This window comes from Pituophis catenifer, unplaced genomic scaffold, assembly GCF_029215685.1.
Source record: "Pituophis catenifer annectens isolate HBS135680 unplaced genomic scaffold, rPitCat1.0.hap2 SCAF_6, whole genome shotgun sequence".
In the NCBI taxonomy this organism is placed as follows: Eukaryota; Metazoa; Chordata; class Lepidosauria; order Squamata; family Colubridae; genus Pituophis; species Pituophis catenifer.
This window is the reverse complement of record NW_027256886.1, coordinates 48310055-48328736: the sequence shown is the minus strand read 5'-3', so window position 1 is coordinate 48328736 and position 18682 is coordinate 48310055. Positions and strand designations below refer to the sequence as shown.

Genomic DNA, 18682 nt, shown 5'->3' with positions numbered 1-18682 from the left:
ACTTTTTCTTCACCAAGGATCCCCTTTAAATACCTTTTGTGGCCACGGATCATGGCCACAGGATTTAAGATTTAAATCATAACTTTTCTTCAGTCCTTCACAGACCCTCTGAAGACATTATGGACCCTCCCAGGGGTCTGTGGACCACAGGTTGAGAACCACTGTTCTAGAGTAAGTTGAACAAGTCCTGGCTTGCATGACTAAGTGGTTAGGTTCCAGATCTCCAGGATCCAGTTCACCTCGCTGAACTGGAGTTGTGAAAGATGAAAATTTTGGTTGGCCTTTGTTTCTTAGTATTCCGAGTTGAGTACGTTCTCCCTATAATAGTTTTTAGTATTTCAAATCCCACCCAGCTAAGGGGGAATGACAAAAGAGCAAAAGAGGAGAGACAAATAGGGTACAGAAGAGACAACTGAAGGAAATACGGCTAGGAAGAATTTGAGGCTTTTCCCAGTGATTTGGGTTTTTTTTTTCATGAAATGTATGTCTTTTTCAGGCAGCAAGAGAATTTTGTTGACTTGAGCTTTGCTACCATTTCAAGTACAGGCCCAAATGGTGCTATCATTCACTACAAGTAAGAGCAATAAAAATCCTTGCACTTAACAGCTGATTGTATAACCAAAAAGACGTATAGCATGATGGTATCTAGCAGTTTAGTTCAAATTAAGGGATACATTGATTACTATAACTGGATTGTGACGAGCAAACCTTTTCCTTGCATTTCAACTCATCAAATATAGTCCTTACGTTATTTCAGGCTTCTTAGACCTGAAATGATAATCTCCATTGGTGGTAGCGTTATTCTAGACTTCTGGCTATTTAATTTATGTAGGGATTAGAGAATTAGAATCTTTATACTGCCTTGGACTCTCTTTATACTTGTTTGTGGGAGAAGCAACAAAGAATCTGACTTGTGCCGTGGCCAGCCAGAGGTAGAAGCTGGCTTTTAAGATTTTGTTGCTTTCTCTTCTGGCTATTTGTGTGTTCAAAATTATTACTGAGAAACTGTCAACTGTGATTGTTACCATAGAAGTCCAAAATGTGAGGAGTGGTTTACCCCTGTTGCCAAGGACTGCATGACTTAGAATTTGGAAAACTGCCCTTTTAAAAGAAGACTGAAAAATATCTTCAGTGAACAACTTAGTCTTGGTCAGAGTGCTTGCTGTAGAATAGAAACTAAAACAGATTTAAATGTTGGTTAAAGATGAAGGAAAAGGAATTGCCACATTTGAACAGATTCCTCCATATTTACCTATTTTTTTGAAAGTATGTAACTACAATGCATTACATGATAGTTCAATCCAAGGAATTAAGTTGTCAATATTTATTTATTTTGATGATTTCAGCCTTCCATCTCCCATCTCATCATAGCGATTCTGGGTAGCTAACAACAGATAAAAACACTGTACAAAATAACAACTAAATAAAACATATAGAAAATCTATAATAAGTGCTGAGATAATAAAAAAAACCCACATCTGATAAACTATGAACATCCCACAGGGTCCAGCTAACCTAAATTCCAGTGCCTGGGAACAAATCCAAATCTTTAAAGCTCTTTGGAAGACTGACAGAATCAGGGCTAATCTAATCTTGGAAGATAAGATGTTCTGAAGAGCAAGTGCCTTAACAAAAGAATCTCACTTTCTGGGTCCCACAAGATGATATTCTTCCAATAGATGAAACCTGCAGAATGTCTTTGCTGCCTGATCAAAGGAGGTTGGTAGAAATGATCAGGAAGAATTATCATGTAGCTAATAAATTTTACAAACAAACAAACATCACACTAATAATCTGGCTCCATGCTACAAAAGTCTTTATAGATGATAATACCACCTTGAGTTGACCCAGAAGCATATTGGGAGTCAGTGCAGTGCAGTGCAGTGCAGTGCAGTGCAGTGCAGTGCAGGAGGTATAATATGAATACGACAAAGTGAGCCCATAGCTACGGACACCATTGCATTCTGGACCAGCTGAAGCTTCCAGATGTTGTTCAAGAACAGTCACATTTGGTCCCCTCAGTTTTCTCAGACACCGAGAAAATGCATCCATAACCTCACTTGGTTGTCTATAGTAGAAATGTACAGCTGGGTATCATCAACATACTGATCATATTTCACCAGGGACATTAGGTCCCCTGATGCTGCAGGGCAACGCTTTTATCAACACTCTTTCCCCAAAAGAAAAAGTTGTAGACAGGATGGACTTTATTTTATTTTATTTTATTTTATTTTATTTTATTTTATTTTATTTTATTTTATTTTATTTTATTTTATTTTATTTTATTTTATTATTTTATTTTATTTTATTTTATTTTATTTTATTTTATTTTATTTTATTTTATTTTATTTTATTTTATTTTATTATTTTATTATTTTATTTTATTTTATTTTATTATTTTATTAATTTAATTTAATTTAATTTAATAATTTAATTTAATTTAATTTAATTTAATTTAATTTAATTTAATTTAATTTAATTTAATTTAATTTAATTTAATTATTTAATTATTTAATTTAATTTCCAATTTATATACCGCCCTTCTCCCTGAGGACTCAGGGCGGTGTACAGCCAAGATAAAAACATAGAATACAAATAATAAAAAGCAGTTAAAAATATATATAAATTTTGGCCCGAAAGTTAAGAAATCACAGACTGATTAAAAGAATTTAAAAATTTCTTCTTAAGCCAACCCGGCTTTTATTTTATTTTTATATATTTTATATATTTTATATAATTTTATATTTTATTTTATTTTATTTTATTTTATTTATTTTATTTTATTTTATTTTATTTTATTTTATTATTTTATTTTATTTTATTTTATTTTATTTTATTTTATTTTATTTTATTTTATTTTATTATTTTATTATTATTATTATTTTATTTTTATACCGCCCTAATCCCAAAGGACTCAGGGCGGTGAACAGCCACAAGATAAAAATACATCATACAAAAGTTAAAACCATTTAAAAGTACATTAAATAATTTTGGCCCAAAAACGAATTTAAAAACACCCAATTTTATAAAACTTAAAAGCAAATTAAAAGGGAGAGTCAAGCCAGACCAGCCTGCTGGAATAAAAATGTTTTGAGGGCGTGGCGGAAAATGCGTAAATCTGAGATCCTCCATATCTCCGGGAGGAGTTCATTCCAGATGGCAGGTGCCCCCACAGAGAAGGCTGTCCTCCTGGGGGCCGCCAGTCGACACTGTTTGGCCGACGGCACCCTGAGGAGCCCCTCTCTATGGGAGCGTACTGGTCGGTGAGAGGCTACTGGTGGCAGAAGGTGGACTCGTAAGCCATGGTGGTCCTAAGCCATGGAGCACTCTAAAGGTGGTGGCCAAAACCTTGAAGCGCACCCGGAAGACCACCAGGAGCCAGTGCAGCTCGCGCAGGAAGGGAGTCACATGGGAGTGCCACATCGCTCCCATAACCACCCGTGTGGCTGCATTCTGGACCAGCTGGAGCCTCCGAGTGCTCCTCAAGGGGAGCCCCATGTAGAGAGCATTACAGTAGTCCAGGCGTGAGGTGACGAGGGCATGATTTCCAATGTAGTTGAGTTTAGTGATGGCTTCTTGAAGATGATGTTAACCACTATCTTAATTAACATCAGCAGGACAAGTTTCTTCCTCAATGAAACAGGTGTGTACTGGATGATAGTAGCTATTGTACCACCTCTGCCCTAAGATTTGGTTAATGTTTCTGAGAGAGAATAGCCCTTCCAAGCCATCCAGGTTTTGGTTAAACATGAACTCTATAGACATCTAGACTATTATATGTAGCAGACCAACAAAATGTGTTATTGTTAAGCATTATACATGCATGGCAAAGTTAATCATCTAACTGTATAATTTAAGCAATAATTTTCACAAATTGTTTTCATAAATAGGATGTTGAAACATTACATTTGTATTATTATTATTATTGAATAGGCCTTCTCCTGAAACAAATAGAACTTTGTCCTTGAATGAGATCTATCTCTTGGATTCTGGTGCTCAATACAAGTAAGTAGGTTATTATTCCTGCAGTTTATGCTTCTATTTCTATTTCAAACAAATAAACCTGCTACAATATTAAGCCCTTTTTCTGATATATATTAAGTAGGAATAAACTGTTTAAATAATCTCAGATTTGTTCTAAAGAAACATAGTGAAAAAATAATAAGTACAATTATTATTATTCTGACAAGGGTTGGGAAAGGGTTTTTTTGAAACTAACAATTCATTTATTTCATCTTCTATTCCATTATGACTTCTTCTTTGTATGGATGCTGGACTTGAACGCCAATGGCTAGGCAATTAATATTTTAATATAGTTTTTGTCAGAATGCAAAAGTTGATGTTTGCCATACTAGAATATTGCTAAATTGATGCAATATCAGGGACTTTTTTTTCTGAACATATGTTTCCTGCAAATAAAGAATAAAAAAACATTGCAGTGGGCAAAACATCAGAATAACATTATTTGCATAAGTTTAGCTTAAGGGATGCTTAAGAGGTAGAATGAGGCGATAAACAGTAGACAAACAGCTTAATGAAAGACATAATCAAACTTTGCAGAGAAGATAAATTTTTATTGAAGTCTATGGCAACCTTATTAAATTAAATGTTGTTTTTATTTTATCTTTGTTTTCCTTATGATGGATCAAGTCTGAAATAGGATTTGCTTCCTGCGTAGATGTTGTCATTGAGAGGACCCTAGTTCCTAGGATAACATATAGAAGTTTTAATGACATTAGTTTGATGTAGAAATATAACTTTGTTAAAGATTTATTAAAGGCTAGAATAGCACTAGCAATAGCCCTTACTTATATACCATTTCACAGTGTTTTACAGCCCTCTCTGGGAGCCGCGGTAGTTCATGTGGTAAGACGCTGGGCCTGCATACCACTGAGGTTGGCAGCTCAATTTCCGTGAGCGAATAAACCACGTAGAGACAATAAAGGAGCCTCCCCCAATTGCCTACCGGCATGCAGGCATCCTGTGGGTAAAGATAACACCGCCTGAAAAAATTCCTTTCAAGAGGCAGCCAGCCACCTCAGTGATATCTGGCTAATGTGTGGTACGCTAAAGAAACAAAAATAAAAAAACCCCAGCCCTCTTTAAGCGGTTTACAGTCAGCATATTGCCCCAACAATCTAGGTCCATATTTTACTGACCTCAGAAGGATGGAAGGCTAAGTGAACCTTGAGCCTGTCAGGATCTAATTGCTGGCAGTTGGCAAAATTAGCCTGCAATCCTGCATTCTAACCTCTGTGCCATTATGGCTCAGTAAGAATGCTTAACATTTGTAGCATTTCAGCATTGTGTATTTAACATCAGTCTTCTGGCTGCAATCCTGCAAAAAAAGCAATGTTTTGTTACTGCATATGGGAAACTGAGATGGTAAGAGAGCAACATTCTCAAGTCTGCTTACTGAGCTCATGGCAGAATGACAGTTGAGCTGGGGATGACTTGAATTGTAGCTTGCCTTCAGATGTTGTGGGTGCTTCATCACTGGAGGTTTTTAAGAAGACAACCACTTTTCTGAAATGGTATAGGATCTCCGGCATGAGCAGGGGCTGGACTAGAGGACCTCCAGGGTCCAATCCAGTTCTATTTTGAAAAGATTTAATACAGATTTAAATTGTTTTAGTCAGTTTTGAAAAATGTTGCAGACCTGACCTGCTCTTTAGGAGAAAATTGTTTCTTCAGAATTTTGGCATTTTTGCCAACATTCTTAGCAGGCCTTTGAATGGGAACTGTGTGAATGTTCTTTGATAAGACGTACAATGGAATCTTTCTCTTCTCAGACAGTCTAATTATTGGTTCCTTCAGATTTACAAAGAGAAGCAGCCACTTGAGAATAATGAGTTATCCATCCATAATATTTTCCAGGCTTTAAGGACAGCAGAACTGAACTAGCTGAGGCTGCAAAGTTAATGGAAGGACTTTTCAGGTCAAGGCATGACCTGAGCGGGGCAAAGTGCCTGGAACTCTGAATATAACCAATTTGGAAAAAAAAAATCTTACTTCAATCTAATGTCCATCAATGTTGATGAAGTGGTAAGTGGACTGAAATAATTTAAGTCCACACATTTTCTGCCGAAGTGTATATAACCCAGTGATGGCGAACCTTTTAGGCATCGAGTGCCCAAACTGCACGTGCGCGTGCACGGACATGCGCAAACATGCATGAACATGCACAGACATGGACATGCGCAAACATGCACATGCATAGACATGCGCAAATGTGCACATGTGCAGGCATGTGCGCATGTGCAGCAGAGACCCGAAGACCAGCTGGGCGGGTGGGAGGTAGGCCATCCCAACACCAGCAGCGCGGCAAGAGGTAAGATCTTTTTCTTTCGTGAGCTTCTGTTTCGTCATTTGCAGGAAACAGAAGCTCATGAAAGAAACACCACAGAGATCTGACCTGGGGTGATGGTGCATGTGCCAGCAGAGAAGGCTTACGTGCCACCTCTGGGACACGTGCCATAGGTTCGCCATCACGGGTATAACCTATAAAACAGCCTTCCTAACATCTTACTTCCCAAATATATTGATAATAGTCCTCAGAATCCACATTGAGTCTGCAGACTGCCAATCTTAGAACTGCCGTTCAGGGCATACAGAACATACCAGATTAGTAAAGGTTTCTGAACAATCATAGAGATGACTGGATTATTTTTACAAGGCCAGTCTTCTAAATAAATAAGGAAAAATTGTATTATTTCTAGGAATAATCCAGCAAGTATATAAAACAATAATATTAGACAAACTTTGAAAATTTCTTCCACTGGATCCAGATTTTCATGTTTTTGCATCCACTTCTTTTTTTACTGTTTGTCAAAATCCAATATATTCTGAAGAAATTTAACATTTGCTTTCTACTTTGTTGGATATTGGTGATTGTTATACACATCCCCTACCACTATAGATGATCAGAATTCTTAGATTCTTCTGGTTTTGGAATCTTATTAAGTAACTCATAATTTTCAAATCTGGACTGATTATTTGAATTAATTTTCCAAATTGAATTTGGTGGAATTCCTTCAAACTTTTGAATTTGATTAGTTGATTCTTGAAATTGAATCAAGTAGAATCAGTAAATTTAATCAAATCAAATCAATCAGAGATACGCCCTACACATTTAGGTTGACATCTATGGTTCTACAGTCCTATGAAAGCACAGGTCCCTAAGTTTTTTTCACTTTATACTATGCTAACATGATTTGTTACTCCAATGTTGATTAGTTCAACATAAGGTAATTTATTGTATATCTTTTATTTTCTTAGTGTCAAATCGTGTAATTGCTCTAAAATGCTGCTGTAGTCTTACATAAAGAGACATCCTTGTGTGCGTTGCAGAACTAGGAAGAACTTAGATAATTCAGTATTTGTTGAAGCAAGGCTTTTGCTCCTAAACATTCTGAACAGCTTTGGGCTAACAACAAGAACATGCAGACAGCTTTCCAGACAGAAATGTTCCATAGGCAGAGAGCAGGAGAGATGTCAATGCCAGAAAGGGCAGAGGGCTATGCAGTAAGATTGGTTAGAATAGAATTTCCTTCCTTTTTTCTTTTTTTGCTCTAGTATACTGGCAAACTAGGGGTGAGGTGGCTCAGTGGCTAAGACACTGAGCTTGTTGATTGAAATGTCGGCAGTTCAGCGGTTCAAAACCCTAGCACCGTGTAACGGAGTGAGCTCCCTTTACTTGTCCCAGCTTCTGTCAACCTAGCAGTTCGAAAGCACGTAAAAAATGCAAGTAGAAAAATAGGGACTACCATTGGTGGGAAGGTAACAGCGTTCCGTGCACCTTTGGCGTTTAGTCATGCCGGCCACATGACCACGGAGACGTCTTTGGACAGTGCTGGCTCTTCGGCTTTGAAACGGAGATGAGTACTGCCCCCTAGAGTCAGGAACAACTAGCACATATGTGCGAGGGGAATCTTTACCTTTACCTTACTGGCAAACTAGTAAGAAGGTGCTTTTGAGCATACCAATTTATAGGGGGAAGGAAACCACATTTTGGGAAGTTGTAGTATTAAATTTTTAAAATGTATTTAAAATTAATTTGTATCATCTTGTAGCTGAAATATTTTTGAACGTGTAGGGGATCTCAGAATTCTGAAGAAACATTGTAGTTTAGGAGTTTGAAGATCATCTGTTTATATGTGCTGAAAATCAATACTGCTGCAGTTATATTTTTTCTATCTTGCTATTCTACCTTCTGTGTTTACATTTTATGCTGCCTTGAAGGTCTGCCAGGCAGATTCCAAGTTATAAATCAAAATGATTCAAGGATATTGACTAGATTTGCATATTATGCTAAGCCATAATGCTATTTGTTTTGGCTTAGTATGTTTCAAAAATCTATTCATTGCTGTTTGTAATGCCTGTTTATATAGTTTAGCGTATTGTCTGAACCAGGCTGCATGACAGGTAACAAAGCCCAATTAAAACAGATTGTGCTTCATGAAAGGTAGGAACATAGTCATATGAAAAAATAAAAATATTATAAAGTTAATAATAGTAGTGCAAATAATAGTAATGCAAAATAGAAAAAAATAAGCATGGTATCAGCATGACAGTATCTATTGATTATTTGTTCATTCTGCCATTTGGTAGACAATTTCTACGTTTTAGTTTCCAGAGAAAGGCTGATGCACAGAGTTCCTTTATGAATAATCTTATTCAAACTCTAAAAAGCTGAAGGAGAGCCAGTGGTCTTTCAGTGTCTCTGTGAGATGATTTCATTGTGTAAAACTACTTGTCAGTAATGAAAAGGCCTCTTATAAGTGATCAGGGCAAGCAGTGGCTATTCTTCTGGAATCTTATTCATGCTACAAAACTGTTTGAAAATGTCCACAAAATATATTTTTCCTTCACTGTGTTATTAGTTTTAACCTGGTTTTTCATCTTATAATATTGGCAACATCTTTTTTAGAAGTTCTTTTTGTTCTTTTTTTGAAGGGATGGAACTACAGATGTGACAAGGACTATGCATTTTGGAACCCCATCGATGTATGAGAAGGTATACAAAATATTTTCCTCTCCCTAATTGCCTCTCTCCAGCAGCCTTTAATCAGTAAACATTCTAGGTTACATCATTTGCTAGATTGCATTTATTTAATGTAGGGAACTATCCGAAAATCAAATCTGATAATATGAATTATCCCTTAAATATTATAGATAATATAACCTTAGAGATCCAAGACCATTCACCATCATTGATGCCAGCTTCCATAAGGAAGGAGTGATTCTTTGAAAGATGTCTGAAAGTGGAAAACTTTAAACTAGGGAAACAGCAAACAAGTAACTCAGTAGAATTAAGATGGCATCTTTTGCACTCCCAAGTCCTCCTATAGCTAGCTAGCTTTGTATACCATGTATCCTCATTTACCTTTTTCCTATGTACAAGTGCATCCTGTTCCAGCATTTCTGTATTAGCCCAGCTTTGTCTGTGTATATAGTTGATTGGTTGACTATGTCAGTAGTAGATTCACAGATTCACAGATCCCCAGCTATCGTGTTGCCCAGCTGGTATGTTTATTATTCTATCTTCTGCAGCATCACTGAGTATAAGCTGTACATAGTTTTTATCCATAGGTCATTACAATTTATCTTTTATTTTGATCAGTTTCACCTTATTGATCTTGTCAGTGCAATTGGTTCATGATTTCTTTTGAAGTTAACTCAAATCTTTGGACAAATAACTGAAGATGAAGAGAAAAGAAAGAAAATGAAGAAAAAATTCTATTTTTTCATCAATGTAACTAGAGTTTGGTGTTGGGGAAAAATAATGATCTAAAAACAAAATCAGCATACATCAACTTGTTTCCAGTTTTTTCTCCTTTCCAGTAGTTATTAAGTCAATTATTTTTACATCTACTTTGAAGACATGCAGCAAGTTAGATAGGGCTTCATTTTTCTAATTAAAAAAGCTATCCTATTTTTAAATTTATTTTTAAGTTAATACATAAAATGCTATTCTTTTGGTGTAAGCAACATTAGACAAATCAAGAAAAAGAGTATGTAGTCAGTAAAGAAAATGGAATTAAGGTAACAAGAAGAAATACATCTAAAAGTAGTTTATACACAATTTATGATATCTCTGTATTTTTTTAGCTACTTGCTTTCTTCTTATCTTTGCTTTCTCTTCATCCATATAGCACCTTAAACTTCTTGTTTCTCTTTTTTGAGGAACTCATCAACTCCAACTAATCATGACTGCCTTGATTTTCCCCTTCTCTCAACCCATTCATTCTTTGCAATTTGTACCCATTCATTCTCTCTGCATCCTCAAATCACTTCAAGGTATTTTGGCATTAGTCATCTACTTTGCAAACCAATGCATCATTCTCCACATCTCTAAAATTGAGAAATATGTCCAGTGAATTAGCATAGCTTAATAATTTTCTTCTTAATTCTTAATACAAATGTATAGCAGAGCCAAGGAGAACATTTATGGCAAGTCCATGTAAAGACTGATTGTATGATAGCTGGATTTTTTAGCCTACAACCTCCATTCCTATTAGTTTTAAAGAGATTTGTGGATTATGCTGCTCTTTATTATCCATCAAAAGTAACTGCAATTTCAAATATATTGACAGATATTAGTCCAGAAATGTATATAAATGCTCTGGGCCACAAATGACTAGACATTTGTTTTTATTTGCTTTGTTTACTGTGTTTTTTTCTTTGCAGGAGTGCTTTACCTATGTCTTGAAGGGCCACATAGCAGTCAGTGCAGCTATATTTCCCAATGGAACCAAAGGTTGGGTTTTAAAAAATTTTTTTTTCACTTTCTATTAAAGTGATCAGCAGCTGTGGTGATGTCATTTTCACTAATCGGAGTTGGAAGGAGATATTTAGGGCATTGAGTCGAAGAAATTGAAAGTGTAGACTGTGTTAGTAGAGTTTAGTTCACATTCTGAGTGGCTTTGAGTGGCTCAGCTCTCAATGATTCACTTGGTGATGTTGAGTCTTCAGTTGTGTCGCATGGTGCACTCACTCATTGTATTAGCCATTAACAATATTTTTTCTATGCCAGAATTGATTGACTGTATTAAAATATGAACTAGGGTTTACAAACAATAACATCTCACCAGATTGTTATGGAAGCTTTTAGCTGGTGTGTATATTGTGTGTTGTACTTTCAGTATGTTATAGTTGAAATTTTAATGAAGTAAACTTTTTTCTTCACCAATGTGCAATCCCTATTGTGGGATTGGAACTTCCAAGAATTCCACAATATTTAGCTTCTTCTCTGGATCATGCTATACTGGCAAGTTTTCCAAATTCAGTTCTTTAAACTAGAAATAATTTGTGACATGATATGGCCATTTTTTATCACTGATACTAAATTCAGAGTATCACAAATTTATTTTTTGTTCAGATAATTAATATAGGGAAAAATCACTAGATCATCACTAATTACTTTAAAGAATTAATTTATGGAAAAATCAGTAGACGTAATGGCCAAATCGGCAGGTTCCAGAGGAGAAACAAAATGTCCCCCAAACCATTTGCTATTACAATCTTCTTGATTAAAGAGTTAAAATATTACTAGAAAAAAGGATAGTTTGGAGTTGTTATATTTCTATCTTGGTAACTTCTGTTTTGGTATATAGGTCATCTCCTGGATTCCTTTGCTCGTTCTGCATTATGGGATCAAGGCTTAGATTACTTGCATGGTACAGGTCATGGAGTTGGTGCCTTCCTCAATGTCCATGAAGGTCCATGCGGCATTAGCTACAAAACATTTGCAGATGAACCTCTGGAAGCTGGAATGATTGTTTCTGATGGTAACTTATCCCTGTTGATTATTATATGAAAACATGTATAGATCTCTTTGGGCAAATATATTTTGCTCTCTCTATATATATATCTCAATAATCCCTAAAATAGTTCTGTAAAGTCAATTATTCAGTTTCTGATAAGGGTCATCTCAAAGATGTTTTATTAGATTAGGTGATAGAGAGTTACCGTTGATTTATATACCCATCTTGTATGCACTGAGGCCTGACATCCTGTATTCACTAGACATAGCACACTTTTTAAAAATTAACTATATGAAATTTCAGGAGCTGTTGGCCAATGAATACTTGAACATTTCTTATTAGTGAGAGTTTTGCTTTTATTTGTGAGAGTTTTATTCTAAATAATTTTTTCCCCCTTAATTGTGTCTCTATAGAACCTGGTTATTATGAAGATGGCTCTTTTGGGATCCGAATTGAAAATGTTGTCATTGTTGTTCCAGCTAAAACAAAGGTGATAGATTCTTCAGCATCTCCAGGGCATGATTTTTATGTGCAATACCTCTCTGATAGTATATTTAGAAGTTTAATCCAAAATAAATAATCCCTTTAATGCAGGGGTCCCCAACCCCCGGTCCATGGACCAACATCAGTCTGTGGCATGCCAGAAACCAGGCCGCGCAAGCAACAAAGCCCCATTCACGGGATGCAGGTAGCACACAAAACCACGCGCCCTCTGGTCCCTGGAAAAAACTCTCTTCACAGAACCGGTCCCTAGTCCCCTAAAGGTTTGGGGTGGGAGGAACTGCTTTAATGTAACAGTATATAGTTCCCAGCATATGGCTCAGAACACAACATGATTTTGAAATGTATTCTATTTACATGTGTTCTTCCCTCTGGAAGGCACAGCATGAGGGCTTTGGACACCAATTGCATTTGAACATCTCCTTTGATGCCTATTAAGTTTGATTCTTTTTATTAAAGAAAATTAATGGGAAATTGGCATCGGTTTGCTTAGGAGATAAAAATGGTGGCTATCTATAGTCCCATGCATTAAGAACATGCAAAGTAAGCTGAGCTGAGACTGAAGCAGGTCATAAAAAACAATATCAAAACTGGTTTTGAAACTGGCATGATAACCATTTTGTGAGAGCACCCTAACGACCCAGTATGCTCACCAATTCATAGATTTTGACTATTCATCTTACCTAATTGCTGACAAAACCCATACATTTTACATTTGATCAGAACAGAAATATTCATTTCACTATGCCTACATACTTCTATGCTAGATTCCTTGGTTGGGAATTTTTTAACAAGTGGGGAATTTGTTAAAGTTTGTTTTAAGGTTTATTTCTTTAGAACAGAGCAAGACTGTCTGGCAATTATACATACATATATTTGTTCCTCTTGATATGAAGAGGACTACTAAGTGGCCTTTTCTTTTTCACAGTATAACTTCAGCAACAGAGGGAGTTTGACGTTTGAACCATTGACCCTGGTCCCAATCCAAACAAAAATGATACTTTTTCACCTACTGACTCAAAAAGAGGTAAGATGGGTAATAAATTGCATTGTGGTTTATTTGGAAGCTTTTATCCTGAACTTTGAAATCAAATCATAATGACAGTATTTATTTCTTATTTATCGCCAAACTTATCTCAGTCATTTCTGTTATAAAACGAAGATAAAATAAATAACACCAGGGATATTTGGAGAAGGAGTTCAAGATGGTTGGATAGGAGAATCTACTAATTCACCAAGAGTTCAGAATATAATGTATCACATTTACTGTACAGGAAGACAGCCCTGACCTTAAGCTGACCAACTCAAAGATGATTAGATAAATACTCCATTATCTGTACTCAGTGAATTTAAGGTGGTTTTAAACATGCGCAGTTGCGCATGCATATGTACAAACTCTTAAAATCACCTTACGTCACTGGTACCACATCGTACATTGGTATTTTCCCTGCTTTTCTACACTTTTCAAGCACCCAAAACAAACACATGATATACAAATTTAAAACAAAGATTAAAATTATTTATTAAATTTATATGCAAGTTATATGAGGTACGTTTACTTAATTGTATAATAGTGGCTTCCAGATACTTTATCCAAACTCAGATTCAAGTTATAAAAATTACCAAACATAATTTAACTATCATGCAACATATACACTTGCTCCACCACCAAGGAGGAGCTAGACAACTGCAAAGATGCTGTTAATATCAGTACCTACTAAAGGCCAGGAAAAAGTTGGAGATATTAATAAGGAACTGCAGAGTCATCTTTGGGAGGGGCTTATGCAATGTGAGTAGATTTATTTATGGATAATAGCCACAGAAAGTTTGCCAGTAGCACTGAAACTTTAGCAAGGTGAAAGCTATGAATTGTAACATAGTAGAAAAGAATGCAATTCCTTCATAGAGTTAACAATATCATTATGTGCTCCATTTATATCTTACTATAATGACCTGGATTTCCTAAGTATGTAATCACGATATACATTAAAGAGAGTGATTATAAACTTCTTCCAGAAGTATAAAAACCTTTAATAATGAAATATATCTTGATCCCTTTCCCGAAAAGCCTATTATTACTACTACTCCTGGGAACATTGGGCACCTAGTGAACAAAACAACAGCAAATTGTGCGGATGCTTCTAATGGATAAGAATTTTTGAAAGTAAGGAAAGTAATTAGGAGCCTGAACAATCCCTAATTATTCATAGAAAACACTGGCAAGTTTAAAACTCAAAACCAAAATAAAATAAGTCAGTCTTCTATATATTGTATATAGGTTATGCATTTAATTTATGGGATTTGTGCTGCGCCATTCACACACGTGTGTGTGTTTTAGAAAGTTTATTAATATTCCCCGGCAGTTCCCCTCACCCAGCCTCAGAACTGTCCCAAATAAATCCAGCCACAAGCAGGGCAAGATTAATCCACAAGGCAATGGCCAATAGTCCATAAAACAATAGAAAATTGTTCCAACAAGTAAGTCCACCAAACAAACTTTAATCCACCAGGCAAAACCAAAAATATATCCACGAGAGCTTACTTGGCAAGCTAAGTTAGGAGTCTCCAAGGCACCAAGTCAAGCAGGAAGCATGACAAACACAACTATAAACCAAACATGTTCCCAGCAATGCCTCCTTCTGCCTGCCGTGATAAATAGCTTTCTGGTACAGCCAATCAAGATGGGTGGGGCCTTCTCCCAAGTAATCTGGCAGATCTCCTTTCCTCTTGTCTTTTCTCTGCCCTGTGTGCTCTCGGATTGACAACAGGAGACATCTCCTCCTCCTCCTCTTTACTGACCTGCAAACTGTCCCCAGCCGAAGCCCGCTGTAAATCTCTGTCAGCCAGCAGTACAGAGTCATTAATTAACCAATTCCTTACGTGCCAGGAATGAGCTCATCCTCCCTCAAGCCAGCCTTTAAGGAAAAGTCAGAGGAATCGTCCAAGAGAGACATCACAGGAGCAGATAAAAACTTCATTACTATCATAGACTATCAGAAATCTAAAATACATCTCTGGACAAATAGATTGCAAAATCATGTGTCATGCAATGAAGTCTCACATTTCTGTCAGATTTCTTAATATTATATCCTACCCCACAATTCCCTATGTAGTTGTGCCTGACCTCTGAAAGAAGGTCTGTATGGCCCCCATCTGCAATTGTTTAGAAGGGCTGTGAAGAGTCGGTTTTTCACCAAAATCTTTGATGAAGCAGAAGTCCCTTCCCTTCATCTTGCTTGCCATTTTTTTAAATCTTTCTTTTAGACAGTTTCTTTCTTTTTCTCTCCTTTTAGTGTGACTGGCTGAATGACTACCACAGAAAATGCAGAGAAGTGATCGGGCCAGAACTTCAACAACAAGGAAGGCATGAAGCCCTTCAGTGGCTCATTAGAGAAACAGAGCCAATCTCTCAAACACACTAATAGTCTATTTCTATTTTTGGATGTAATTCCTTTTTAAAAATACATGTTCAGGACTGCTTTGGCTTTACGATAATGGTTTGGGAAAAGGCATGAATTTTTTAAAAGAATAATAATCAAGACAAATAGAAGAGAAACAATGGGCAAGATAGAGGGTGAAAAGATATATTCCCTTGTGATGTTCTCTCTGTTTTTTCTTTTTGATAATGAACAAAATTAAATTCAGAGCTGTGAAATCTGTGTCTTAAAACAATGAGATGGGTTAGTGGGAAAGAACACATGGCGGTGAAACTAATCTCTGGATCAGATTGATCAATCTGCTTGTATAAACAATGAAAGTAAGAAAACCTGCCATAATGTGAGTTGACCCTTGGTGCCAATTTTCTAAAATGTTAAGGACGAACGGTACTGCATCAAAGGTACACATACAGTATCTGCTAAAATTAGTGCCTGCATAGATTTAGGTTTCCTGAAAAATAGAATTTCTCATAACTATTCCTGAGACATTTTAGCATCTGGCTTTGCTACATCTCACACTTCAGAAAGGCAACTAGTCACTGCATATTTATCCTTCAGTAAAGGAAGTGCCAAACAATACACTGCTTTTCTGGAACATTCATCACAGATCATATACCATCCAGTGCATGCAGGCTGTATCCCTATGCCTGTCTTCTCTGAACTAAGTCCATTGCATTCAGGGATTTTTATTGCAAGACACTTAGGACTGCAGCCTCAGCAGAATATGTCTTGATAGTCTCATACCATCTCAGAGCATCTCTGAGCAATTTATTTTTAGTAGATCCAAATAATAAATGGAGCAATCTGCAATTGGGTAATGCCAATTGTGGAACGGGGTGGTATCCCCCCCCTTTTTTTCTTAGTACATTAAAAATTCTGATACTCTTTTGGACACAGATAACAATATCCACCTTGCTGAAGCATGCAATATAACACAACAGAATTTTCTCATGACTATGTATTTGGGTTCTAAATGTGTGTAATAAGTAAACATAGTATAAGCAAATGTAAGGATCTTTTGACTGTTTGAATGAATTCTTTATGGGTTTTATTTTTTTAGTCTGCAAAGAACTCCAAGGATCTACAGGTGTTGACCCTTTATTGAAAAGTTTAGTCTAACATTTTTGTGATAGCCTGGAGTCAATAGAATATCAAATCCCTTTGATTAAAGTAGACTATACTTTTCTTCAGCTTTCAAATTTTGAGAAAGGTGCTGGGCAAAATGTAGTACATGTTATTTTGGGACTACTCTATATGCAATGCTCTGCACTAAGAGCATCCTGGATCTGCAGAAATAGTTCCAGAGAGAGAACTCAGATTGCCTATTTCTTTTGGGTATACTGGAAATGAAAGTTATCACATTTTATGTGTCCTAGATTGGGGAAGGGTCACTAGTACAATTTGTGTATGTTTTAAAGCACACTTTTCTGTGGAGGACTGTGTTAACATTCAAGTGTATCAATTAATTAAAAACAGAAATTCTAAATAGTTCAAATTTGTTAATGTGGTGACTTATAGGATGACTTATGAAATGCTAACATGAGGTATTTGAATTTTAAAAGACATTTAAGAGACTATTGTAAGAAAAATAGTTCTTCCAGAAGCATATAAAAATGCTTTAACTGCCACACTATACACATAGTAATGCAGTTTGGGAAAGAAAATGCAGTAGTAGTTTATTTAAAACCAAGTGTGACAGTAGCAGTGTGATTGGTCTAGAAAAACAAAACAAAATACAAGTGCAGTTTTAGGTTTTATCAACAGAAGTATATTTTCCAAATTATGGAAAGAGTTGCTTCACTTCAATCTGCACTCCCATACCCCACCTCAAAATAATTGGGCCAACTCTAGGCATTACACTTTTGAAAATGATTCAGACAAACGGGGGCAGTTTTCGACAAAACAGCAAGGATGATTAGGGGATTAAAACCAAATTCTATCAAAAGAAATGGTTCACTTGGAATAGACACCATAATATTCTAGAAATACTTGAAAAATATTGTACAGAAGAAAAAGGCATGTTCTCTATCCAAGGGTATAGACTATGAATAATGGAGAACATGTCTTGATTTTCTTCTGCATAATATTTTTCAAGTATTTCTATGTAGGTTACTAGACTCCATTTTAACTCCTAGGAAAAATTTCCTAACAAGTAGTTGTACTAATTCTTAGAAATGACAAATTCCTCTTCACTAGATCTTTACTAGGTTCTCTTCACTAACCAGCCATCGGTCAGGGATTCCTTTACTGAGGAAGGGATAATTTTGATTCCTTTACAGAGCAGTGGTTTGGCTTCAGTGGCCAAAATGACCTTCCGTGATCTGATTCCAATCACGGTGCATTCAAAGCAAAGCATGAATTGCTGTGCAGTGAGATGAATGGCAAGCCAATTTAATAAATAATAAAAAATGAGGTAAGCCAACAAGCAGCAATATAAATTTTAAAGCTCATGAAAGAGTTTTTATCTTTATATCTCGTTATCTTAATGTATCAGAAATATATGGAATTGCAAAAGAGGATGGTGAAAAACCTGCACATATTAACAGTAGAAAAACACCATTAAAAGGTGATTTCATTTATTTCTTGAGCTGCTTTCCTACTTTTCTCAAAAGAATTCATGTTGTTGGAGAAAATTCTTCCACATTTTTTTCACTGCTCCACTGAAAAAGGTAAGCTGTAAAAAGCACATGTCTAATGAAGCTCAGAGAGATCTTCACAGCTTGATGCACTAATCACCAAGCATTTTGTGAAGTTGGTAGTAGTTACTTTCAAAAAAGCATCTTGCATCACTGAAGCAATGTGATTAGTAAGCATGGAGGGAATGCATGAACGTGAACATGTTGTTGAATTGTTTTACATCATCTGACAGCCTGATAGCACTAGTGATGGGCCAGATAGTCTTTTTTCACATAGTATGAGTATACACATAAGCTTCTTCCAATGCTTCTGCTATTCCATCTGCATATGTACAGCACATGT

General features: G+C 36.1%; 1 protein-coding gene across 1 annotated transcript in view; it reads left to right on the top strand.

Annotated features, from left to right (window-relative positions):
• XPNPEP1 (X-prolyl aminopeptidase 1) overlaps positions 1-17198 on the top strand; it is a 37882-nt gene extending 20684 nt beyond the window's left edge. The window contains exons 14-21 of the mRNA XM_070946424.1: positions 497-574; positions 3934-4005; positions 8956-9016; positions 10690-10759; positions 11616-11789; positions 12179-12255; positions 13195-13293; positions 15560-17198. Of these exons, the coding sequence (XP_070802525.1) occupies positions 497-574; positions 3934-4005; positions 8956-9016; positions 10690-10759; positions 11616-11789; positions 12179-12255; positions 13195-13293; positions 15560-15688 (760 nt within the window). The 3' untranslated portion in view covers positions 15689-17198. The remainder of the gene's footprint in view (positions 1-496; positions 575-3933; positions 4006-8955; positions 9017-10689; positions 10760-11615; positions 11790-12178; positions 12256-13194; positions 13294-15559) is intronic.
• Positions 17199-18682: the final 1484 nt, after the last annotated feature.